The 25,969-nt window shown below is 42.1% G+C and overlaps 1 protein-coding gene and 2 pseudogenes across 1 annotated transcript; all 3 read left to right on the forward strand.

Moving 5' to 3' along the window:
* Nucleotides 1–5,588: 5,588 nt before the first annotated feature.
* LOC133053532 (chromodomain Y-like protein) lies at nucleotides 5,589–7,539 on the forward strand (annotated as a pseudogene).
* Nucleotides 7,540–9,035: 1,496 nt separating this feature from the next.
* Nucleotides 9,036–15,577, forward strand: LOC133053533 (uncharacterized; annotated as a pseudogene).
* A 4,684-nt stretch (nucleotides 15,578–20,261) lies between these two features.
* Nucleotides 20,262–21,896, forward strand: LOC133053580 (chromodomain Y-like protein). Its single transcript, XM_061138129.1, is given in 1 exon segment — nucleotides 20,262–21,896. A coding segment is annotated over 1 exon segment (1,635 nt).
* The last annotated feature ends 4,073 nt before the right edge of the window (nucleotides 21,897–25,969 follow it).

The raw sequence follows: 25,969 nt of genomic DNA on the forward strand, positions 1-25,969 counted from the left end.
ATTAAAAATTCAAACATATGAAGGCTAAATAACACACTTCTGAATAACCAACAAATCATAGAAGGAATCAAAAAAGAAATCAAAATGTGCATAGAGATGAATGAAAATGAAAACACAACAACCCAAAACCTATGGGACCCTGGAAAAGCAATGCTAACAGGAAGGTTCATAGCATTACAGGCTTACCTGAAGAAACAAGAAAAAAGTCAAATAAATAACCTAACTCTACACCTAAAGCAACTAGAGAAGGAAGAAATGAAGAACCCCAGGGTTAGTAGAAGGAAAGAAATCTTAAAAATAGGGCAGAAAAAAAAAATTAACTAAGGAGACCATAGAAAAATCAACAAAGGTAAAAGCTGGTTTCTTGAAAAAAATAAACAAAATTGACAAACCATTAGCAAGACTCATTAAGAAACAAAGGGAGAAGAACCAAATAACAAAATTAGAAATGAAAATGGAGAGACCACAACAGACAACACTGAAATACAATGGATCATAAGAGACTACTGCCAGCAGCTATATGCCAATAAAATGGGCAACTTGGAAGAAACAGACAAATTCTTAGAAAAGTATAACTTTCCAAAACTGAACCAGAAAGAAATAGAAGATCTTAACCGTCCCATCACAAGCACAAAAATCAAAACTGTAATCAGAAATCTTCCAACAAACAAAAGCCCAGGACCAGATGGCTTCACAGCTGAATTCTACCAAAAGTTTAGAGAAGAGCTAATACCTATCTTACTCAAACTCTTCCGGAAAATTGCAGAAGAAGGTAAACTTCCAAACTCATTCCATGAGGCCAAAATCACCCTAATTCCAAAACCAGAAAATGATGCCACCAAAAAAAGAAAACTATAGGCCAATATCACTGATGAACATAGATTGAAAAATCCTTTACAAAATTCTAGCAAACAGAATCCATCAACATAACAAAAAAATCATACATCATGAACAAGTGGGCTTTATCCCAGGAATGCAAGGATTCTTTAACATCTGCAAATCAATCACTGTAATACACCACATTAACAAATTGAAAGATAAAAAAATAATATGACTATCTCAATAGAGGCAGAAAAAGCCTTTGACAAAATTCAACATCTGTTTATGATAAAAACTCTCCAGAAAGCAGGAATAGAAGGAACACACCTCAACATAATAAAAGGTATGTATGACAAACCCACAGCAAGCATTACCCTCAATGGTGAAATATTGAAAGCATTTCCCCTAAAATCAGGAACAAGACAAGGGAGACCATTCTCACCACTACTATTCAACATAGGCTTGGAAGTGTTGGGCACAGCAATCAGAGCAGAAAAAGAAGTAAAAGAAATCCAGATAGGAAAAGAAGAAGTGAATCTCTCGCTGTTTGCAGATGACATGATGTCTACATAGAAAACGCTAAAGACTCTACTAGAAAATTACTAGAGCTAATCAACGAATATAGTAAAGTTGCAGGATATAATATTAACTCAAAGAAATCCCATGCACTCATCTACACTAACAATGAGAAAACAGAAAGAGAAATTAAGGAAACAATATCACTCACCATGGCAAAAAAAAAAAAAAAAAAAAAAAAAAGAATAAAATATTTAGGAGTCTATCTACCTAAAGAAACGAAAGACCTATATAGAGAAAACTGCAAAATACTGAAGAAGGAAATCAAAGAGGACATAAACAGATGGAGAAATAAACCGTGTTCATGGATTGGAAGAATCAACAGTGTCAAAATGACTATACTACCCAAAGCAATCTATAGATTCAATGCAATCCCTATCAAACTACCAACGGTATTTTTCACAAAACTAAAACAAATAATTTCATAATTTGTATGGAAATACAGAAACCTCGAATAGCCAGATTGATCTTGAGAAAGAAAAAATGGAACTGGAGGAATCAACCTGTCTGACTTCAGACTCTACTGTTCACTCTTGCCATCTGTTATTTGACCACTTCCAATTTGCCTTGATTCATGGACCTAACATTCCAGGTTCCTATGCAATATTGCTCTTTACAGTGTTGGACCTTGCTTCTATCTCCAGTCCCATCAAATACTGGATGTTGGTTTTGCTTTGGCACCATCCCTTCATTCTTTCTGGAGTTATTTCTCCGCTGATCTCCAGTAGCATGTTGGGCACCTACCGACCTGGGGAGTTCACCTCTCAGAGTCCTAACTTTTTGCCTTTTCAAACTGTTCATGGAGTTCTCAAGGCAAAAAAAAAAAAAAAAAAACTGAAATGTTTTGCCATTCCCTTTTCCAGTGGGCCACGTTCTGTCAGACCTTTCCACTATGACCCAAGCATCTTGGATGGCCCCAGACGGCATGGCTTACTTTCATTGAATTAGACAATTCTGTGGTTCATGTGATCTGATTGGCTCGTTGTCTGTGATTGCGGTTTCAGTCTGTCTGCCTTCTGACGCCCTCTCAGCGCCTACCATCTTGCTTGGGTTGAATAGCAAGTATGGACACTGATTTAAGGAATCTTGATGGGAAAAAAATTACCAGCAAGAATGTCAACTGCCACTCACCAAGAAAAAAATCAGAAAGATTCATACCTTAGCTTCAATTTCTCTTAAGGAGAAATTCCATTATTTTCCTCTATTTATGATATAGATCTCTGAGATTTCATTTTGCTTTTTTATATTCCTTAGCTAGCTATATGAGTAACTGAAAAATATGCTTTTCATAGAAGCCAATGATTATTTTATTTTTAGATGATCTTGGGATAGGCAACCAAAGATGTTGACTTTAACTTGCAATCAAGATTTACTCTTTTTTTTTTTTTTTTTTTTGAGGGAATTTTTTCTGCAAGTCCAGAATTTATTAAGATTTAAAACCTTACAAATTATGTTTCATCTTGGTTACACTATTCAGTTTGTCCTGGAGAAGGAAATGGGTACCCAACCCAATATCCTTGCCTAGAAAAGCCCATGGACAGAGGAGCCTGGTGGGCTGCAGTCCATGAGGTTGCAAAGAGTCAAGCATGATTCAGTGACTAAGACGTACACCCATGCAGGTTGTATTATTCAGAAACAATCCTTTACTCCTGAATGCAAGTGAGTAGAATCAGAAGCTAAAGTAGATGTGAGTTGTCATAATTTTTTCCATTTGGAAAGGAGCATCTATCAGAGCTCATCAAACAGGTCAATCTAAAATTAAAATCTCAAAACGATTTGTAAACTGAAAAAAAAAAAAAAAAAACTCCCAGAAGAATTTAAAATAAACTGTCATAGACATTTCTAAAAAAGGAAAATCAAGGAAAACAAGAACAGGGTCTTCACAGACAGTGAGACTGAGATGAACAGAGCACAGACTGAAATTTCAGTGTGATTGGAGAAATGAAACTTAAAGGAACAATGTGAAGATTGAGAAAATGATAGAATACAGAATCCTAAAAGTTTATTTATCCTGGAGAACTTGCTTCCTGTCGCATGGCTTAGCTGGCGAATGACAATTTTCTCTGGCTAGAGCAAAGTAGAGGGTGCATGAGGAATATAAATGACTGCTGGAGAAAGTTTAGAATACTGGCTCATGTGTAGTTGAGAAATCACATAGATTTTTGGCCAGTGGGGGGCAATTATGACAACAAATGTGGCTGAATCTATGCATGTAAGTGGTAAAATTAGTGTAACTGAGATGCAGATAGGGTATGTTGGGATAAAAAATGAAGTAGTCAAGAATGACTACTACTGCCAATAACAGGAGAGAATGTGTTGCTAATGTTGTTCAGTCACTTATTCATGTCCATCCCTTTGCCACCCCATGGCCTGTGTCCCATCAGTCTTAGCTTCCCTATCTCCCAGAATTTGTTCAGACTCATGTCCATAGAGTTGGTGATACTATAACCCTTTCAGCATCTTCTACCCACTTCTCCTTTTACCTTCAATCTTTCCCAGTATCAGGGCATTCTCTAATGAGACAGCACTTTGCATCAGGTGGCCAAAGGGGGAAAGAACACTGAAAGATAACAAAGGTGCTTCCAAGGAAATCTCTCGAAACCGTCTAAGATATAGGTGCAGAAAACGCCTTTGGCAAAATTCAGCACCCGTTTATGATAAAAGCTGTAGAAGAAGTGGGAACAGAGAGAATCTTCTTCAACTTAATAAAGGCCATGTATGGATAAAACCACTGTTTTCATGCTTCTCATAGGTAAAAACTTAAACATGCTGCCTAAGTTCATGAAAAAAACAAAGTTGCCAACTCTTACCTCTGTTAATCAACATAATCTTGTGACTTCTAGCTACAGCAATCAGTGAAGAAGAAGAAGAAAATAACTACCAGAAAACTGGAAAAGAAGGGGTAAAACTGTTACTGTTTGCAAACATGTATTACTATGCCAGAGGATCATAAGACGCGACCAGAAAATTAATAGACATCGTCAATGACTTTAGGGAAGTTTCTGGATACAAAATAAACACAAAGAAATCTCCTACACATAACAACAGAAAACCAAAATCAAAAATTAAGGAAACAATTTAATTCACCATTGTAACAAGAAAAATGCAATCTCTGGGAATGAACCTGCCTAAGCAGAGAAAAAACTTGTGCACAGAAAAAAACCAGGTATGGATAAAACAAATGAAAGATGACACAAATGGAACTAGAACAAATACGTTCACAATTCGTATGGAAATACAAAAAACTTTGAATCGCCAAAGCAATCTTGAGAAAGAAGAATGGAACTTGGGGAATCAACCTGCCTGACTTCAGTCTCTACTACAAAGCCACAGTCATCAAGAGAGTGTGGTGCTGGCACAAACACAGAAATATAGATCAATGGAACAAAATAGAAAGCCCAGAAATAAATCCACACACCTATGGACACCTTATCTTTGACAAAGGAGGAAATAATATACAACGGAGAAAAGACAACCTCTTTAACAAGTGGTGCTGGGAAAATTGGTCAACCACTTAGAAAAGAATGAAACTAGAACACTTTCTAACACCATACACAAAGATAAACTCAAAACGGATTAAAGAGCTAAATGTAAGACTAGAAACTATAAACCTCCTAGAGGAAAACATAGGCAAAGCACTCTCCATCATAACCACAGCAGGATCCTCTATGACCCACCTCCCAGCATATTGGAAATGAAAGCAAAAATAAACAAGTGAGACCTTATTAAAGCTAAAAGCTTTTGCACAACAAAGGAAACTATAAGCAAGGTGAAAGAAAGACTTCAGAATGGGAGAAAATAATAGCAAATGAATCAACAAAGAATTAATCTTAAAAATATACTAGGAACGCCTCCAGCTCAATTTTAGAAACATAAAAGACCCAATCAAAAACTGAGCCAAAGAACTAAACAGACATTTGTCCAAAGAAGACATACAGATGGCTAACAAACACATGAAAAGATGCTCAACCTCACTCATTATCAGAGAAATGCAAATCAAAACCATGCCAGTCAGAATGGCTGCTATCCAAAAGTCTACAAACAATAAATGCTGGGGAATGGACTTACTGACCTCATAATCATAAGGGTGTGGTCCCCTACATATAGGGGTATTCAGGGACTCTGGAGCAGACCACTGGGAGTCTTCAAAATGACCAGGGTTGCCTCACTGGCCCTGCCAAGAGCGGGGAGATATGGTCTCCGTGGATATGAATGAGGTTGAAAGGATCATTGACAAGAGGTAAAACAAGAAAAGGAAGATGGAGTATTTGGTTTGGTGGAAAGGCTACGGCAGGGAGGATGCCACATGGGAGCCAGATCAGCACCTAGTGAGCTGCGAGGAGTGCATCCAAGACTTCAATCAGCACCAGACCAGGAAGCAGAAGGAGGGCAACCTCACTAGAGCCAAGCGGACCGCCCCAAACAACGGCCAGAATCAGATCTCCAGATCCACCAACAGCAGCTTCTCCAAGGCCGCCCCCAAGGCCCTAGTGGTGGACAAGGAGCATGAGGCCAAGAGCACACCACTGTTTACCACCAGCCAGAATTTCCAGAAGAGCTCCTCGCAGGGCCAGGCCACCTACAAGAACATGGACCTGGCCTGGTTGGGCAACAGGATTCTCGTGCCCAAGAGCCCCATAAAGAGTGGGACTGTGCTGGACAGCTTTCAGGACGAGAGCCCCGAGAATGCAGACCCCATGGAGCAGGGGCCGGAAGACACAGCGGCCCCAGAGGCGGCGGCCGAGAAGTGGATCGGGGACCTATTGAGCCCGGGGGGAGAGCCGGTGATGATGGGGAGCCGGCCTGGATACACCAATTGTTGCCACGGGCGTCGGGCCCCATGAAGGCTGCCATGGCCACAGGGCTGGCCATGAAAGGGAATGGCACGTCCGATTTGGTGGACATGCTGATGGCCAATTGCATGAGCCCCCTGCAGACGTTAAGTCATGGGCGTGAAAGCTGGGAAGAAGAAGTTCATGAAGGACAGGCGAGACCAGCCCTTTGACAAGCAGCTGCGCTTCAGTGTGCGGCAGAGGAAGAGCGCCTACTGGTACCAGGACATCGTGGTCCAGAAGCAGGATGGCTTCACCCACATCCTGCTGTCCACCAAGTAATCCGAGAACAACTCGCTGAACCCGGAGGTGATGAAGGAGCTGCAGAGCACGCTGAGCATGGCCAACGCCGACGACAGCAACCTGGTGTTGCTCAGCGCCATGGGCAGTGTCTTCTGCTGCGGCCTGGACTTCCTCTACTTCATCCGGCGCCTGCCTGATGACCGCAAGAGGGAGAGCGCCAGAATGGCTGAGGCCATCAGAAACTTCATGAACAGCTTCATCCAGTTCAAGAAGCCTATTGTCGTAGCTGTGAATGGCCCAGCCATTGGGCTAGGAGCATCCATCCTGCCTCTCTGTGATGTGGTCTGGGCCAATGAAGGCATGGTTCCAGACACCCTATACCACCTTCGGACAGAGTCCAGACGGCTCTTCCACCGTCATGTTCCCCAAGATTATGGGAGGAGCATCTGCCAACGAAATGCTGTTCAGAGGGTGGAAGCTAACAGCACAGGAGGCATGCGGCAAAGGGCTGGTCTCCCAGGTGTTCTGGCCTGGGACCTTCACCCAGGAAGTCATGGTTCGCATCAAGGAGCTCGCCTCTTGCAACCGCGTCGTGCTGGAGGAATCCAAGGCCCTTGTGCGCTGCAACATGAGGCTGGAGCTGGAGCGGGCCAATGAGCGGGAGTGTGAGGTGCTCAAGAGGATATGGGACTTTTGAACTCTGTGGGAGAATGTGAGGGTGGGATATTTCAAAAGAACTGCACGTATACTATCTATGGTGAAACAGATCACCAGTCCAGGTGGGATGCCTGAGACAAGTGCTCGGGCCTGGTGCACTGGGAAGACCCAGAGGAATCGGGTGGAAAGGGAGGTGGGAGGGGGGATTGGGATGGGCAATATGTGTAAATCTATGGCTGATTCATATCAATGTATGACAAAACCCACTGAAATGTTGTGAAGTAATTAGCCTCCAAATAATAATAAAAAAAAATAAGTTAAAAAAAAAAAAAAGAAGAAGAAGATATGGGACTCCGCGCAGGGCATGGACTACATGCTCAAGTACAGGAAGAGCAAGGTCGACGATTTCTGACTGTACGGCCACCCGACCTCACCAGGGCGCGCCGTGCCAGACCTCACGGCCTGGGCCAGGCTCCTACCGAGCTCCCTCTGGGAAGCAGGACTTGAGACAGACAAGCTATTTATTGCCAAGGAGTTCTGAGGTACTGTAGCTTTAAAATAAATAACTACAAAACTCCTTTGTTGAAACGTCATTGGTTTATACTTAATATACACGAGTATAAAAGTATAATGGTGAGCTCTGGCCTGCTCCTTGAGGCTCTCATTCTTGTCATCTTCAGCTAGGAATGTGTATATATAAAGATATTTTCTAGGATTAGGTGTCAGAAAAGTCTGAAACAATGTGTGTTTATCTTTTTCTTTTCCTTCTAAAAGAAAAGAAAGGGGTGATAGCAAGCCTCGCCATCCCTGCTGCAAATCGAAATATGGAAAGATCTGAGATGTGCCTTATCTCTAAAAGGTCCAAAGCCTCCGAGGTAGAAAATTCTAAATCAAATGGAAGACTTATCTTTTAGGATGAGTACTTCTGGCTAAAAACCCTCTGATGGACATACCCAAAAGTAAAATATGCCTCGGATTCATGCTGAAATATCAATTGATTGTTCCCTGTTGTTCAAAGTCTGATTCTTACCCAGTTAACAGGAAGAAACCACTCTCGCTAACAGAAAGCATCTTTTGCAGTATTAGTGAATCACTGACTAGCTTCAGTATGGTAGCTTAAGTTATAAGTTAATCTTAGCAGGTTTATAATTAGGTTTTCTGACCCTTTTGAAAAATAACTACATGAGTGCTTCTTGTGGCTAGGTGAGCTCTACTACTTTATATGGAGTTTTGGTTTTCTCTTTGCAGATGTGATTGATGTATTACACCAAAAATGGAAAGAATTTGCATGCTTATAAACTGTGCTTTTTAGGTTCACTTAGAATGTACTTTATTGAACAAGTTAAAATTCTTTTGGCATACTATTCAATTCAGAAACTCCTTTTAAAGAGAACTACCTTATTATTTCGACATTTCATGTTCTCAGTCTCTGCTTTCACATCTACACACCATAACAAGGAGAGGATCCTATGTGAGAGTGCCTTGTGGACATAGATGTCTGCATTCCTGCCAGTGCTGGGAACGTTTCCAGAAGCCTGTCTCCTGGCAGGTTTCTGAGCTTGCAATCATATGGAATGGATGAAGAGTGAAATAAAATCAAAACCTTATTTCAGTACAGTTTTGAAGTTTCTACTTGGAACCGACCACCGCCTGGCCTTGCGGAGAGCTTACAGAATGTAAATCTGCCTTTACTTGGACGGGTTGGTGCAGTAGTTTTGCATCCATATGACCTACTTTTTGCGTTCTGTAGTTTGAAGTATATATAAACTGTACAATCAATCAAGTTTCTATAGAATACACATTCACCTGTGAAAACTAGTTAAATCAATTGAATATTTCTTAACACACACACACACTCACACACACACACACACACACACACACACACACACACAGACAGAAGACCAAATGACTAAAGTGACTGGGAAGCCAAAAGACTCTAGCACAATTCAGAAACAACCGGCTCCTTATGCAGTACGACAAGATGAAGACGTCTTATCAACTGAGGTCGAAAAGAAGTGTCAAGGTGAGTGAACCCACCCAAGCTCACCCTGCCCATTGACAGGGCCCCTAAGACACCTTCCCCTTTCCTTGTCTTGCACATGCCACCTCTTGGTCACACTCCTTCTACTGAAACCATCAGTCCCAAACAGCAATACACTCTTCCCCAAGTTAATGCCATTCTTTGCTCCTTCTCTTGTTTTCTCCAGGTTGCCAGGGTACCTGTGAGGGCAAATAAGCACATTCAACCAAAGCTGAGCAAGAAGGCTTTTCAAATAGCTCCCACCTCAGAGAATCCTAACAATATCAGAGGTTCAAACCTCTGGAGCCAGTGTTCCAAGGCGAATCAAGAGCTGAATCAGAACCAACTGGAAGAGGCCCAAGAGATCATGGAGACCCCTGCCATTCCTGCTGGACAACTGCATAGCCAGTGACTTCAGAACATGGCTAGAGACATGAGAATTCTTCCAGGGTCTCACTGCTTCAAAGTGGCCAACAGTACAGTCATTGAGTCTTCTACCAATAGCACCCACCAACATTAATAATGACATTTAAATAAAATCAACCTGGTGTGAAATTATGTGTGTCTCTGAGCTCTCTGAGCTTTCTGTGTGGGGCAGAAAGGGCAGAGAAAGGAAAGGTATGTGCAGAGGGAGGGGCATGGTTCCTGTGCAGTTGGAGATGGGAAGAGAAGGTCCAGTTAGCTTGAAAGCTTGGGGCTGTCCTGTGCTCAGACTGAGCCCCAATGATACCCTTCCCATGGGGGAAGAGGAGGAGGATGTGGTGTTTCTGTATGTGAGTGCAAGGCTGGGAATTTAGCTGGGGAGCTCTGTCAAGGACGGTTGGGCAGGAGGGGGTGGGCATGGTATGCAATGCTGGTATCGAAAAAGCACCAAAGTATTTGCCCCTAGACAATCTCTAACTCCTGACACTGAGACAAAAAGGAAAGAAAAAAAGCCTTTAAAATTTTTAATGTATTTCTTCTATTTGTAGAAGCTAGTAAGTTTTATTGTGTAATATCTAATTCATGACCCAGCTTAAAACATGAAGCTAGATTTTGCACTGCATTTGTCTAAAGATGTGTTGGTATGTCCTTGTCTCTGCATAATATTGTTTAGGTTAATTTGTAAATGAGCTCTATTCATTTGCTTTAAAGAAGAATAAGCACTTACAAATCAAATAATTCTAAATGAAACAATAAATTCCAGGTTCAGGTGAACTGAGTTATATTCAGTATTGAATACCTGATAAGAATGTTTGTTCAGTCACCTATCTGATATAGACATGTCTTACAGTAATTAACATCAAGTAAAATATTTTTTCTACCTAGGTTTAATATAAGTTAAATATTATATCTGTTTCCACTTTGTCAACAAGGCAATTACCTCGAGTGAAAAAATTTTCTAAAAATTGGAAAAAAGATACGAGTTTTTATATAAACTCTAACAAATAATTTTTCTTTAGGAATACCCGTTTACAATTGTCTCTCCAGATTGACATAAGTCAGATTTCTAAGGGATGTGCTAAACTAAGTATTAAAAGTCTATTAATTAGGACATTTCCAAATATATTAAATGTTTAAAACATTTCCCACTAAACACTGATTTCCTTTTACAGAACAACTAAAGAGATGTGGGACTACAAGTAAATAGTGCTTGATGCCATCCTAAAATGTTACAAAGTGAATAAATAAAACAAAGAAAAAACAAGGGATTTAAACATTATCACTGGTATTTATGCTCACCAGTCTCTAAAATGCTCATACAAATGTTAGCTCTTTGTTGGTAATGGAAAGCAGGAAGTATACTTTCAGTAAATTTAACAGAGGTATCAAGAATATTAAAAAAGAGTTTGGCATGATCGGGATTTTCTAAAATTGGATTAAAACTAGTTAGATAAATAGATTTTGTTAGGAAGGACATGGCCAAAACAAAAAACTGGGTAGAGTCCATTTGGTCCAAAGGGGGCGGAGCTCACGTTCACTAGAACTTGATTGTGATATATCAGCAAGCTAAAGGATACACCCATCAACATTGACTAAATCTGACCCAACGTTCGAAATGCTTTTAATTGACCCTTATGATAAAACATTTTAAAACATATTCTTTTAAAATTCTTTGAACCACTAGCTAAGTTTGGGATGCTTCAGAGGGCCCCTGAAGCCTCCCAAAAGGCTATTATACTATCTGAGTTCATTTGACATGTTAAATGGCATGGGAATGATTGTTGGAAGGGTGCTAAATCTTCTCAGTTTGTACTGTATGGTTGTTATTACTTATATAGATAACCTAAAAATTATGGAAAATTCATGAAAATTGATATGTCCTGGTAACATGCTGTCAGTTACAGTTTTAATTATCATGTTCAAGTGTTACAGCTCACAATAATGACCAGGCTACTTTGTCAATTACCCTGTATGGTTTGACTCTCATAGCTTTAGAAAAATACCTCTAGTTCAAGATTTATAAGAAAAAAAAGCAAAAAACTTATCTAAGATTAACGAAATAAAATGCTGTTTGTTTGCTCTCGGCTAAATTGGTAACAGACTGAAATATAGTCTGGTCTCTTTGTGAAGCGAAAAATGTTTTCTTAGAATAAATCTATCAATAACAGATTATACATTTCTTTGCCTTTAAGTGGTTTATATTGGTTTTAACTTTGTTATTTTAGTAAAATAAATGTGTTATTTAAAGTTATTGTACATGTCAAAGCTCATTCTTCTTCTATCCAAAATAACCCCTCACTGTTAGACTTGTGTTATCCTAATGTTTTAAACCTGACAGTGCCCCTGCATACACTTCTAAATCTTTTCAAGTCTTTTGCACATGGTTCATATCAAACATAGACAGGTATATTTAATTCATTGTATGGATGATATCCAAATAGTACATCCCGATCAGGCATACCTACAATCAGTGCTGCATGATCTAACAGAGGCGTTACAGTATAGAGGCCTACAAATTGCCCTCAAATAAACCCCCCAGTTACTTATCTAGGGCAAGGTCTATATTCTAAAATGGCGACTCATGTTCCCTTACAATTAAAAAAAAGTTCATGTGGTGACATTAAGTGATTATCAAAATTTGCTAGGAGATATTAACTGGATTAGGCTTTAGGTAAAATTCATTACTGCTGAATTAAAGCCCTTGTTTAATGTCTTACAAGGTACCTCTGACCCAGCTTCCAAAAAGAGCCTGATCCCTGAAGCTCGAAAAGCCCTTGATAAAGTAACAGCTGCTGTGTCTATAGTCATGTAAATAGGATTTATACAAGTAAAGTGTGGCAGCTTTTGTGCTTGCCTACTCCTACAGCTCCGACTGGTGTATTAATGCAATCAGGACCCCTGGAATGGATACATCTTCCAGCTACAGACAAGAAGATAGTGGCTTATGACCCAGCTTTAATAGCAACACTAATTGTAAAATGCAGAAAAAGGATGATACATTCGTTTGGTAACAATCCTCCTGAGATTATAATTTCATACAATAAAATAACAATTAAATGTTTTCCTGCAGTTTAACAAAGACTGGCAAATTGCCTTAGGACATTATGTAGGGCAAGTTTCCTTGCCCACATCATTTGCCCTCTCACTCTTCATTAAATTTCATGGCTGATGACCCAGTCTTTTTCCAAAAAAAAAAAAAAGATGTCAAGCCTCTCCTATACCAAAGGCGTCAATAATTTTACAGATGAGTCTTCCAATGGAAAAGCTTCCATAGTTACAGAAACTCAAACTAAAAGTGTTATATGCCCAAGAAACCTCAGCCCCAAAGCCTCAACTGACTGCCGTCGTAGTGGCCTTTGTTATGTTCCCCAAAGAAGAGTTTATCATATACTCTGACTCACAGTATGTTATCAGACCATTTTCTCATATTGAGACAGCTGTGCTGCCTAAAAATAAAAACACCATCTTTCACTTACTGTGTAAGTTGCGACAACCAATATAGATTCCAAATAAAACCTTTGATATCAGGCATATTCGAGCTCACTTGAGTCTACAAGGGCCCTTAAGTCGTGTAAAGGATTTAGCTGATGCTCTTACTAAATCAATTGCAACTGACACTGTTATTGATGATCGAGCCTCACATGCCCTACATCATCAAAATGCAACTGCTTTCAAATATCAGTTTCACATTCCCCGAGAGTCAGCTCGAGAAATAGTTCACTCCTGTACACACTGCCCTACTTTTCTACCTACCTTAGCATTCAGATTATATTCTCCAGGACTATTGCCAAATATGCTCTGGCAGGTAGATGTAGCCCATGTTCCATCCTTTGATCGCCTTTGGAGGCGATCCTTTGTTCATGTAACCGTGGACACTTTCTCTCATGTGATTATAACTACAGCCAGGACGGGTGAAGTCTTTCAAGATATAACTATACAAGTAGAGTTCCCCTCACCAGGTGTTAGAGCGTGCCGTCTTTGTACTACATAATCTTAATGCTGATTTGTTGGGTCACACTGCCATGTTTTGGCATTGGACCCCAGAACAAAGGGTCATGAAACCTTTAGTCAGGTGGAAGGATGTCCTTTCAGGACAATGGAAGGGGCCTGACCCACTGATAACCAGCGGCCGATGGTATGCTTTTATCATTCCTCAAGATGCAGAGTCAACCATTCCGATTTCTGACAGGCTGATCCGGTGTGTCTCAATTCCCCGAGGACCTGATGCCTCTGCTTTCTTGGCCAAAAAGGAAAAAGGGGGCCTCCCCCTCCTCCAGCATGGAAACTCCAAAAAATCAAGCACAGACAGCACCAGAAGCTCCAGATGAATATCCACATGAACCTCCCACTATGCAGATATCACGGCTGTCCTTGAGAGACCACACACGATCTATCTCCGTGCCCCATAGAAAATGCCCAACACGAGCCACCCGACAGGCTGCTCTCCCGACCTGGGGACAAATCATGGACGTCTGTCACCCAGCTCAAGACATAGCTGTGTCGACAAGACATGCTCCTACTCCTGAAAAGGTTTTCATAGCTATCCTTGCTCTGCTTGCTTGTCAGGTAAATGCCTCTTCAGCCACACCTGGGGTATATTAGGCCAACTTCACTAACCCCCTTCCATTCCAGGTCGTTACTTGCACCAATAGGCCATGCAGATCCACACAACTCGACCCCATCCTTTGGGCGGATGGTACACTTCATATTTTTAGGATAAGTATCCTATCAAACTCAATTACACTTTCTGGGGACTCACTGATGATCTCCCTTTATGTTTTCATTTCCCATATAATAGAAGTCTAATCATGCCCCTAAAGGAAGGTACATCCTTTAGGAGCTTCTAAAAAGGGAATTATCACTGAGTCGCCACTAAAATTTACCAAACAAAATTCAAAACGACTAGTTTGGGCATCACAATCAGTTTGTCCCTGCCCTGTTATCTTTTCCTTTAAACAACCAGACACATTGGCAGCCTGAACTATGGAAAGCACTTGCCGCCACCTCCGAGATCACAGTAATTAGACCTAAAATTGCTAGTACCTTTTCTGCATTAGCTTGTTTGCTCTCTCCCTGTTTTCCTTTTCACTAATAATTCTAACGACGCACAGATATTTGCTGATTATACTGGAGGTCCAACCATAGTTACTTGTAAAGAATGTATGCTATCCTCTTGCCTCAGCCCCCGATTTAAGGTTGGCTTGTTTGTGGTTTTGCAACACCCTCCATATCTTATGGTTGCTGTTAATGTTACTATTCCTTGGTGTGACAATTCTGGTTTAGCTGTGCTTCAACAATGACAAGATCTTATGAGGGCTAAGCATTTAGTAGATGTACTTATCTTGGCAACCTCTGCCTTGATAGCCGCAATTGCCTCCATTACAGTGGCAGCAGTAGCTCTAACCCAACAAGTGCATACAGCTCAATTTGTTAATAACATCTGCAGAAATGTGTCCCTGACTTTAGCATCTCAAGAAATCATAGATAGTAAACTAGAGATGGAAGTAGATACTTTGGAAGAAGCTGTAATGCACATAGGAACTGAATTGCAAGCATTAATAGTAAAATTAGCTCTGTCTTGCCACGCTGATTGTCGATGGATCTGTATCACTCCCTAGCAAGTTAATGAAACAGACTATAATTGGGAATGGATTAAAAGTCATATCACAGGAATTTGGAATAGCTCCAGCATAAGCTTAGATTTAGAAAACGTATGTAAACAAATCCAAGCCCTAGAGCATTCCAGACTAGACTTCACCGCTGCCGGAACAGCAACTAATCATTTCAATATCCTCTCAAGCTTGGTGACAGGCAAAACTTTGTCTCCAGGCTAATAAGCTGTGTTGATATGGATGCCATGGCCTTACTAGTAATACTTTTTCTTCCTTGTCTTTTTCAAAGTCTACTGCACAGCATTCAAAGTGTTGCGACTGAACTTCATCTTGCTGTCCTAGGAAATAAACGGGGAGATGTCGGGAGCCGGCGAGAGAAACGCAGCCTGTGACACGGTCTGGGCTCAAGGAGCTGGCACGCAAAGTTGTGGGGACCTCCAGGACCACTCCACATGCAAATCATCCCGACCTCTGGGGGTTTCTCGGGATTGCCCCACAACCCACGCCCAGGCCTTCGGCCTTTCATCTTCTGATGCTTGGCGTTCTTTGAGGTTCCCAAAACACGAGTCTGACTCTTACCTAAAATTCCTCTTCGAAACCTTTGCATGGCAGCAACACAGTCCATGGGGGCCCACGGGTTCTAATAAACAGGTCTATCTACCCCATAAGCAAAAGTCAATAGAGTCCATTATGAGATTGGGAAGATTGCTTAGGGTGTGATCAGGAGGGAATTCATGAGAACTTTGACCTTTAGCATTACATACCAGAGCTAAGTCAGCCTGGGGATCAGCTTCACAAGATAATGTTTGTAGATGGCTTTTCACAGTTGACTAGCTGCTGCCCTTGAATTGTTGAAAAGTTATGTGTAGGTATGGACTGATCTGGAAAGTTATTTCTGATGTCACCCAGGATTATGCACCTGGTACAATCTTATCATTGCCCCTTCCTTAAAGGTCTTTAAAGGATTATTGATTTTAGGGTACATAAGCACTGATGTAAAAGAATAAAATAGTCTTGATTCTGCACTCAACCAAGACTCGACTCGGTTTTCTATACTTTGCAGACACTGCTTATCCTAAAGGAACACCTGGACTTCACCAGGCCTGCGTCCCCGAAGCTGATAAGAAAGGAAATACAGAAAACAAAGCATAGATATGCAATGGTAAAGAGGAAGATGAACATTTATATATATATTAAAGATTCACCATAAGGGGAAAATAAGTGTAGGAAAGGCAAAGAAAAGAATCGATATAGAAAAAATGCACTAGTTTTAATAAATAAGTAAATAAATGTATAATAAGTGGGGGAAATGGAAGAAGACAATAAAAAGTAGAAAATAAAACTCTACAGAGCAGCAAAAGACCAACTTAGAGACAAAGTTCTAAAACAAAAATAAAGTGAAATAAACGTCATTAAATTGGCACAGTGAACAAAGGAACCCGAGTGTTTATCCACAAGTATAAAACTAACTAAAGCACTAACCGGAATACAAAACTAGTCCTAGGTTCTAGGTGGGCAATAAAGCAGTTAAAATAAATCTAACAAATATGTTGAGAGGAAAAAAATGAACAGATATACATTCTTAAACAGTGGGAGATAAAATCATTTATACAGGTAAAGTTTAACTACAAAGGGGCGGGAAATACAGTACGAAAAACAAACAAAGGAGTAAATGTAGATAACAAAATTAGGAGGATTAAAAATTGTCAAGTTAAACTTAGAAGAAGACTGAGGAAAATAAAAGAAAAAAAGTTCTACAGAACTGCAAAAGCTGAACGTACAAGAAACGTTGTATAGAAGGAGTGAAGAAGATGTCACACACACACACAGGAAAAAAGCTCCAAAGCTTCATTTGATTCCGTAGTAAAATTAACAATGACAACTACTGCAGTTGTGGTGAGGGCGGGAAGAAAGAAAACAAATAAATCCCAAAGAATCTACAGAGCAAATCAAAAGAGAGGAAGAACATACATTTATCTTGAGTCACTGCTGTCAGAGTCCTTTCCTTCACTTGTATTCACAGGCCACCTCACCTCCCTCGGCTACCCGTCATTAGTGTGCTGATCTCTGGACCTGGTGTGGGGGCACCTTACATTCTAATCTGGTCCCACTCCTATGTGTTCTTGCCTGCAAAGTCCACAGCCATCAGAACTGGTGCGTTTTGTTTCGTTGTGGTTGTTGTTGGTTGATTGGTTGGTTTGCAGGAGGGATCTCTCAATGACTTGTTTATCCATTGCTTAGACACAGAGTCTTCCTAGGTGATCGTGTGGGTTTAATCTGCAGTTTGTACACCTCGTAGGGAGGTTCTGGGCCTTCTTCCTTAGCTACACTGCTGCTGACTTTCATGGGGGTTTCCCGTCCATTTCTGCATGTGGTTTGTCCACTGGAATTTGCTCCTGAGGTTGCCTTGGAGTCCTTGGGTTTGCCCCTTTGAGGACCAGGTGTGGAGGTGGTGCAGCAGATTGGGTCACAGAGGTTCTGGCAAGCGCCGCGTGCTCAGGGGTTTGGCAATAAAGGACAGCGGCTAATATAGTGCTCTAGAAGGGCATGGCAATCCGTATTGGCCAATACACTCCAGGATTCTTGCATGGAGAATCCCCTCCCTGGCAGAGAATCCTGCCACAGTCTCCAGGGTAGAAAGGAATCTGACAATCCTGAAGCGAAACTGAGAGCAAAGACAGAGGAGTACTTGGACCGTGGCAGCTCTGCCTGAGTGAGAGTTGAGCATGAAGGCGACACAGTTGCTTGGCTTGCAGGGACCCTGGCAGTGCCAAGTGTACAGAGACTTGGACTGCCTCCACTGCAGGAATTAAGGCCCTGTCTGAATTTTTCTTTGAGCCTATTGTAGCTGGCAATCTGAAGGCCTCTTTGGCTAGTCTTTCTCCATAGACACATGCATTCAGGCCCTTCGAGGGCTTTCCTGTCTGGGGTCCGTCACTGTTGTTCAGCGTGTCAGGCACATAGTGGGACCCCCCACGCTGGGGTCCTACTCTGTCGTTTGGAGCATCAGGTACTTAAAGGCGCTCCCTGGGTGGAGTCTTACTCTGTAGTTCAGTGATTCAAGTGCTTCATGGGACCAACCTCTCTTTTATTCAGCTGTGATGCAGGCGTGTGGGGAGACAGAGGCTGTCCCGATGGCTCCACCCCCTACACATGACTCAGCAGTGTCACCTTCCTCCCATGGCCACCTGGCTTACCTGCACAGGCTTTTCCCACATGATCTCCTCATTTGAGCATCCCCTCAATTTGTCTCTAACCAGTAGGCAGCAGACCATGGCCAGGGATTTCTCCACGATCTCTAGGAACCATCTGCTTCCTGCTGCACCTTCTACAGGACCTGTGTCCCTCTCTGGGGTGTGAATGACTGTGGAAAGGACTGTCTCATTCTCATCCCTTCTAGGCTGCCACAGATGTGCTGTTTCACTCTCAGCCTTAAGTGTTTCTCCTCTGATGCAGACAGTTGCTCCCATGTGGAGATCGGACACCTACTTCAGGTCTCCCACCCCCTGAGGGCAGGCCCAATCCTACTAACACGCATGTCTCCTCCCCCCACCCCCTAGTTATTGCATCCTCCTGATTGTTTGCGGTTCCATCTACTATTTTCCTCTGTTCAGGCAGTCCTGTCTACTCTCAGCTGAGGTTCTGCAAGCACTTGTGTCTGAAGGTCTATTCCTGATGGATCCGTGGAGAGAGATGTACTCCCTGTACCCCTCCCCCTCCACCATCTTGTGCTTCTCAACTTTTTGACTGGTAGAAATAAGACTGCTCTGAACATTGAGGCTTGTCCTAGGTGACTAAGCAGCCAGTGCACACCAGGAAGACAGCACCTCATGGAAACCACAGGGAATCCCACTATGTCAACAAAGACTGCCCCCCAAGGGTACATCTAAGGCTGGCTGACCCTGCTAGCCCATTAGGAACAAAGGGACTGTGCTGAAGCACACAACTCTTTCCCCTATCCCCCAGCACCAACAACCTCAATGAGAGACCTTGGGAACTAGATGGGTAGGCATGATTACACAGGGTTTCCTCCAAGAGGCTGGAAGCTTGTGGCAGCTATTCATGGAAATGAATTCCACCATGGTCTCAACTGTGAGGAGACACCCAAAGGAGCTTCTGCCAGGAAAACAGGATGAGAAGAAATTTGTGAGGGTGCATGTTGAGAAGCACTGTGCACATGAGGCTCACACACCACTGGGCAAGCTGCACCCCTTCCTTCCTGGGAATACTAGTCAGTCACAGGTGGTTATTTCCTTCTTGGGGTCATCCAGCACAACCCAAAGCATGCATTTGTCTGCCTCATCCACATTACCATGTTAAAACTGAAGCCTGGGTATTACATCTGGGGAGGTGACAATTAGTCCTCGAATTGAAACAAGACAGTGCCAAGTAGCGCCAGAGCAAGTGTATGTATTCAGTGCATACTGAATATTGTGTATTCTCACAGTTGAGGACGGGGCTTTTAGACTGGAGACTAGAAAACTGAGGAGAGCTAGATGAAGACTGAGAAAAGGAGGTGGGATGGAAAAGGTTTCTCATAAGTGGCCCAGAATTGAATGGCCTTCAAGGTGCATTTCCTCCTACCAGTTGTAGGATGAAAGGGAAATTATTCTCAGTTCCACAGCCTAATTATCATGGATGGATTTGAGGCAAGAAAACGAAAAGTAGTTAATAATGTAACGTGAGACAGACTCGAAGGAAAGGCTGAAACCCGGTTGAGGGGTAAGGTTTGGAGGAGACACACTCTCCCTGACATGTGGCCCATCTGTGTTGGTGTAGAGAGATGAGGATGGCAGGTGAGTTTGGGGGGCTCTTTGGGATGATGAAAAATGCCTCATTTCTGCCAGCAAATCAACTGAGCTGCTCTGCATCCAACATCACAGGTTTCAGGATGAGGCTTTGTGATGCTAAGGCTGGGGGAAGGCTGCCATTGGCTGGGGAATGGACTTACTGACGTCATAATCATAAGGGTGTGGTCCCCTACATATAGGGGTGTTCAGGGGCTCTGGAGCAGACCACTGGGAGTCTTCAAAATGACCAGGGTTGCCTCACTGGCCCAGCCCAGAGGGGGCAGCCATGGCCTCCGAGGAGCTGTATGACGTTGAAAGGGTCATTGACAAGAGGCAAAACAAGAAAGGGAAGACGGAGTATGTGGTTCAGTGGAAAGGCTATGGCAGGGAGGATGCCACATGGGAGCCAGAGCAGCACCTGGTGAACTGCGAGGAGTGCATCCACGACTTTAACCGGCAGCACACCGGGAAGCAGAAGGAGGGCACCCTCACTAGAGCCAAGCGGACCTCCCCAAACAATGGCCAGAATCAGATCTCCAGATCCACCAACAGCAGCTTCTCCAAGGCCGCCCCCAAGGCCCTAGTGGTGGGCAAGGAGCACGAGGCCAAGAGCAGCCCACCGTTTACTGCCAGCCAGAAGTTCCAGGAGAGCTCTGCACGGGGCCTGGCCACCTACAAGTACATGGACCTGGCCCGGTTGGGCAACAGGATTCTCGTGCCCAAGAGCCCCATAAAGAGTGGGACTGTGCTGGACAGCTTTCAGGACGAGAGCCCCGAGAATCCGGACCCCATGAAGCAGGGGCCGGAAGACACAGCAGCCCCAGAGGCGGCAGCCGAGAAGCGGATCGGGGACCTACTGAGCCCAGAGCCAGAGCCGGTGATGATGGGGAGCCGGCCCTGGATACACCCATTGTTGCCACGGGCGTCGGGCCCCGTGAAGGCCACCATGGCCACAGGGCTGGCCATGAAAGGGAATGGCACGTCCGATTTGGTGGACGCACTTCCAGTCAACTGCACAAGTCCCCTGCAGACGTCAGTCATGGGCATGAAAGCTGGGACGAAGAAGTTCATGAAGGACAGGCAAGACCAGCCCTTTAACAAGCAGCTGCGCTTCAGCGTGTGGCAGAGGGAGAGCGCCTACAGGTACCGGGACATTGTGGTCCGGAAGCAGGACGGCTTCACCCACATCCTGCTGTCCACCAAGTAATCCGAGAACAACTCGCTGAACCCGGAGGTGATGAAGGAGCTGCAGAGAGCGCTGAGCATGGCCAACGCCGACGACAGCAACCTGGTGTTGCTCAGCGCTGTGGGCAGTGTCTTCTGCTGCGGCCTGGACTTCCTCTACTTCATCCGGCGCCTGCCAGATAACCGCAAGAGGGAGAGCGCCAGAATGGCTGAGGCCATCAGAAACTTCGTGAACATCTTCATCCAGTTCAAGAAGCCTATTGTCGTAGCTGTGAATGGCCCGGCCATTGGGCTAGGAGCATCCATCCTGCCTCTCTGTGATGTGGTCTGGGCCAACGAAAAGGCATGGTTCCATACGCCCTATACCACCTTCGGACAGAGTCCAGACGGCTCTTCCACCGTCATGTTCCCCAAGATTATGGGAGGAGCATCTGCCAACGAAATGCTGTTCAGAGGGCGGAAGCTAACAGCACAGGAGGCGTGCAGCAAAGCGCTGGTCTCCCAGGTGTTCTGGCCTGGGACCTTCACCCAGGAAGTCATGGTTCGCATCAAGGAGCTCGCCTCTTGCAACCGTGTCGTGCTGGAGGAATCCAAGGCCCTTGTGCGCTGCAACATGAGGCTGGAGCTGGAGCGGGCCAATGAGCGGGAGTGTGAGGTGCTCAAGAAGATATGGGGCTCCGCGCAGGGCATTGACTCCATGCGCAAGTACCTGAAGTGCAAGACCGACGATTTCTGACTGTCCAGCCGCCCGACCTCACCAGGGCGTGCGGTGCCAGACCTCACGGCCTGGGCCAGGCTCCTACTGAGCTCCCTCTGGGAAGCAGGACTTGAGACAGACAAGCTATTTATTGCCAAGGAGTTCTGAGGTACTGTAGCTTTAAAATAAATAACTAAAAAAACTCCTTTGTTGAAACGTCATTGGTTTATACTTAATACACATGAGTATAAAAGTATAATGGTGAGCTCTGGCCTGCTCCTTGAGGCTCTCATTCTTGTCATCTTCAGCTAGGAATGTGTATATATAAAGATATTTTCTAGGTTTAGGTGTCAGAAAAGTCTGAAACAATGTGTGTTAATCTTTTTTTTTGTTTGTTTTTTCCTTTTAAATGAAAAGAAAGGGGTGATAGCAAGCCTCACCATCCCTGCTGCAAATCGAAATATGGAAAGATCTGAGATGTGCCTTATCTCTAAAAGGTCCAAAGCCTCCAAGATAGAAAATTCTAAATCAAATGGAAGACTTATCTTTTAGGATGAGTACTTCTGGCTAAAAACCCTCTGATGGACATACCCCAAAATAAAATATGCCTCAGATTCATGCTGAAATATCAATTGATTTTTCCCTGTTGTTCAAAGTCTGATTCTTACCCAGTTAACAGGAAGAAACCACTCTCGCTAACAGAAAGCATCTTTTGCAGTATTAGTGAATCACTGACTAGCTTCAGTATGGTAGCTTAAGTTATAAGTTAATCTTAGCAGGTTTATAATTAGGTTTTCTGACCCTTTTGAAAAATAACTACATGAGTGCTTCTTGTGGCTAGGTGAGCTCTACTACTTTATATAGAGTTTTGGTTTTCTCTTTGCAGATGTGATTGATGTATTACACCAAAAATGGAAAGAATTTGCATGCTTATAAACTGTGCTTTTTAGGTTCACTTAGAATGTACTTTATTGAACAAGTTAAAATTCTTTTGGCACACTATTCAATTCAGAAACTCCTTTTAAAGAGAACTATCTGATATAGACATGTCTTAGAGTAATTAACATCAAGTAAAATATTTTTTGTACCTAGGTTTAATATAATTTAAATATTATATCTGTTACCACTTTGTCAAAAGGCGATTACCTGGAGTGAAACATTTTTCTAAAAAATGGAAAAGAGATATGAGTTGTTATATAAACTCTAACAAATCATTTTTCTTTAGGAATACCCGTCTACAATTGCCTCTCCAGATTGACATAACTTAAATTTCTAAGGGATGTGCTAAACTAAGTATTAAGTCTATTAAATAATTAGGTCATTTCCAAATATATTAGATGTTTAAAACATTTCCTACTAAACACTGATTTCCTTTTACAGAATAACTAAAGAGATGTGGGACTACAAGTAAATAGTGCTTGATGCCATCCTAAAATGTTACAAAATAAATTAAAAAAAAAAAAGAAAAACCAAGTGTTTTAAACATTATCAGTGGTATTTATGCTCACCAGTCTATAAAATGCTCATATAAATGTTAGCTCTTAGTTGCGAATGGAAAGCAGGAAGTATACTTTCAGTAAATTACCAAAGTTATTAGAATTATTAAAAAAGAGTTTGGCATGATCAGGATTTTCTAAAATTGCATTAAAATTACTTAGATAAATAGACTTTTTTAGGAAGGACATGGCCAAAACAAAAAACTGGGTAGAGTCCATTTGGTCCAAAGGGGGTGGGGCTCACTTTCACTACAACTTGAGCCTTGGCATTTAAGTGCATTTTGACATGTCAACAAGCTGAAGGATACAGCCATCAACATTGACTAAATCTGACCCAATGTTTGAAAGGCTTTTAATTGATCCTTATGCTAAAACATCTTTAAACACATTCTTTTAAAATTCTTTAGACGTCTAGCTAAGCTTGGGATGCTTCAGAGGGCCAAGGGCTATTATACTATCTGAGTTCATTTGACATGTTAAATGGCATGGCAATGATTGTTGGAATGGTGCTAAATCTTCTCAGTTTGTACTGTACAGTTGTTGTTACTTATGTAGATATCCTAAAAATTATGGAAAATTCATGAAAATTGATATGTCCTGGTAACATGTTGTCAGTTATAGTTTTAATTATCATGTTCAAGTGTTACAGGTCACAACAATGACCAGGCTATTTTGTCAATTATCCTGTATGGTTTGACTCATAGCTTTAGAAAAATACCTCTAGTTCAAGATTTATAAGAAAAAAAAAAATTCTCTAAGATTAACTAAAAAAAAAAAAAAAAATGTTCTTTGTTTGCTGTCTGCTAAATTGGTAACAGACTGAAATTTAGTCTACTCTCTCTGTGAAGCGAAAAAAGTTTTCTTAGAATAAATCTATCAACAACAGATTATGCATTTCTTTGCCTTTAAGTTTTTTATATTTGTTTTAACTTTGTTATTTTAGTAAAATAAATAAGTGCTATTTAAAAATATGTACATGTAAAAGCTCATTCTGCTTCTATCCAAAATAACCACTCACTGTTAGACTTGTGTTATCCTAATGTCTAATACCTGACAATGCCCCTGCATACACTTCTAAATCTTTTCAAGTCTTTTGTATATGGTTTCATATAAAAGATAGACAGATATATTTAATTCATTATATGGATGATATCCTAATAGCACATCCTGATCAGGACTGCTTACAATCAGTGTTGCATGATCTAGCAGAGGCTTTACAATATTGTAGCCTTCAAATTGCCCCCAAATAAACCCCCCAGTTACTTATTTAGGGCAAGTTCTGTACTCTAAAATGGTGACTCATGTTCCCTTACAATGAAAAAAATAGTTCATTTGGTGACATTAAGTGATTATCAAAATTTGCTTGGAAATATTAACTGGATTACGCCTTAGGTAAAATTCATTACTGCTGAATTAAAGCCCTTGTTTAATGTCTTACACGGTAACTCTGACCCAGCTTTCGAAAGGAGCCTGACCCCTGAAGCTCGACAAGCCCTTGATAAAGAAACAGCTTCCGTATCTATAGTCATGTAAATAGGATTGATACAAGTAAAGTGTCGCAGCTTTTGTGCTTGCCTACTCCTACAGCTCCGACTGGTGTATTAATGAAATCAGGACCCCTAGAATGGATACATCTTCCAGCTACAGACCAAAAGATAGTGGCTGACAACACTGCTTTAATAGCAGCTCTAATTTTAAAACACAAAAAAAGGAGGATAAATTTATTTGGTAACAATCGTCCCTAGATTATAATGTCATACAATAAAATAACAATTAAATGCTTTCCTGCAGTTTAACGGAGACTGGAAATTGCCTTAGTACATCCAGCCCAACGTTTCTCATGATGCACCCTGCATATAAGTTATGTAAGCAGGGTGACAATATACAGCCTTGACTGTACTCCTTTTCCTACTTGGAATGAGTCTGTTGTTCCCTATCCAGTTCTAACTGTTGCTTACTGATCTGGATAGAGATTTAGCGGCGAGTGGTGGCTGCATTGTGCTGGAGTGGTGAGCAGTGGCTGCATGGAACTGGAGTGGTGAGCAACCGAGAGGCGATATCTACGGCCAAGGTCAGTAGTTGCAGCCATGAGGAGATACCTTATGTCCAAGGTAAGGATCAGTGGCTACACTTTCCTGGAGTAGCTGTGAAGATACTCTACATCCAAGTTAAGAGAAACTGCATTAAGACTGCAGTTAAGAAACTGCATTAAGTAGGTTCTGAGAGAGGGCATCAGAGGACAAGTAGACTGAAACCACAACCACTGTGACCTAACCAATCTAATCACATGGGCCACAGCTTTTTACAACTCAATGAAACTAAGCCATGAAGTGAACGGTCACCCAAGGCAGACAAATTTTGGTGGAGAGTTCTGACAAAATGTGATCCACTGGAGAAAGGAATGGCAAACCACTTCAGTATTCTTCCCTGGAAAACCCCATGAACAGCATGAAAAGGCAAAAAGATATAACACTTAAAGATGAACTCTTCAGATCAGGAGGTCCCCATTATGCTACTGGAGATCAGCGGAGAAATAACTGCAGAAAGAATGAAGAAAAGGACCCAAAGCAAAAACAATACCCAGTTGTGGATGTTACTGGTGATAGAAGCAGGGTC

Source organism: Dama dama, chromosome Y (assembly GCF_033118175.1).
Source record: "Dama dama isolate Ldn47 chromosome Y, ASM3311817v1, whole genome shotgun sequence".
Taxonomy (NCBI): domain Eukaryota; kingdom Metazoa; phylum Chordata; class Mammalia; order Artiodactyla; family Cervidae; genus Dama; species Dama dama.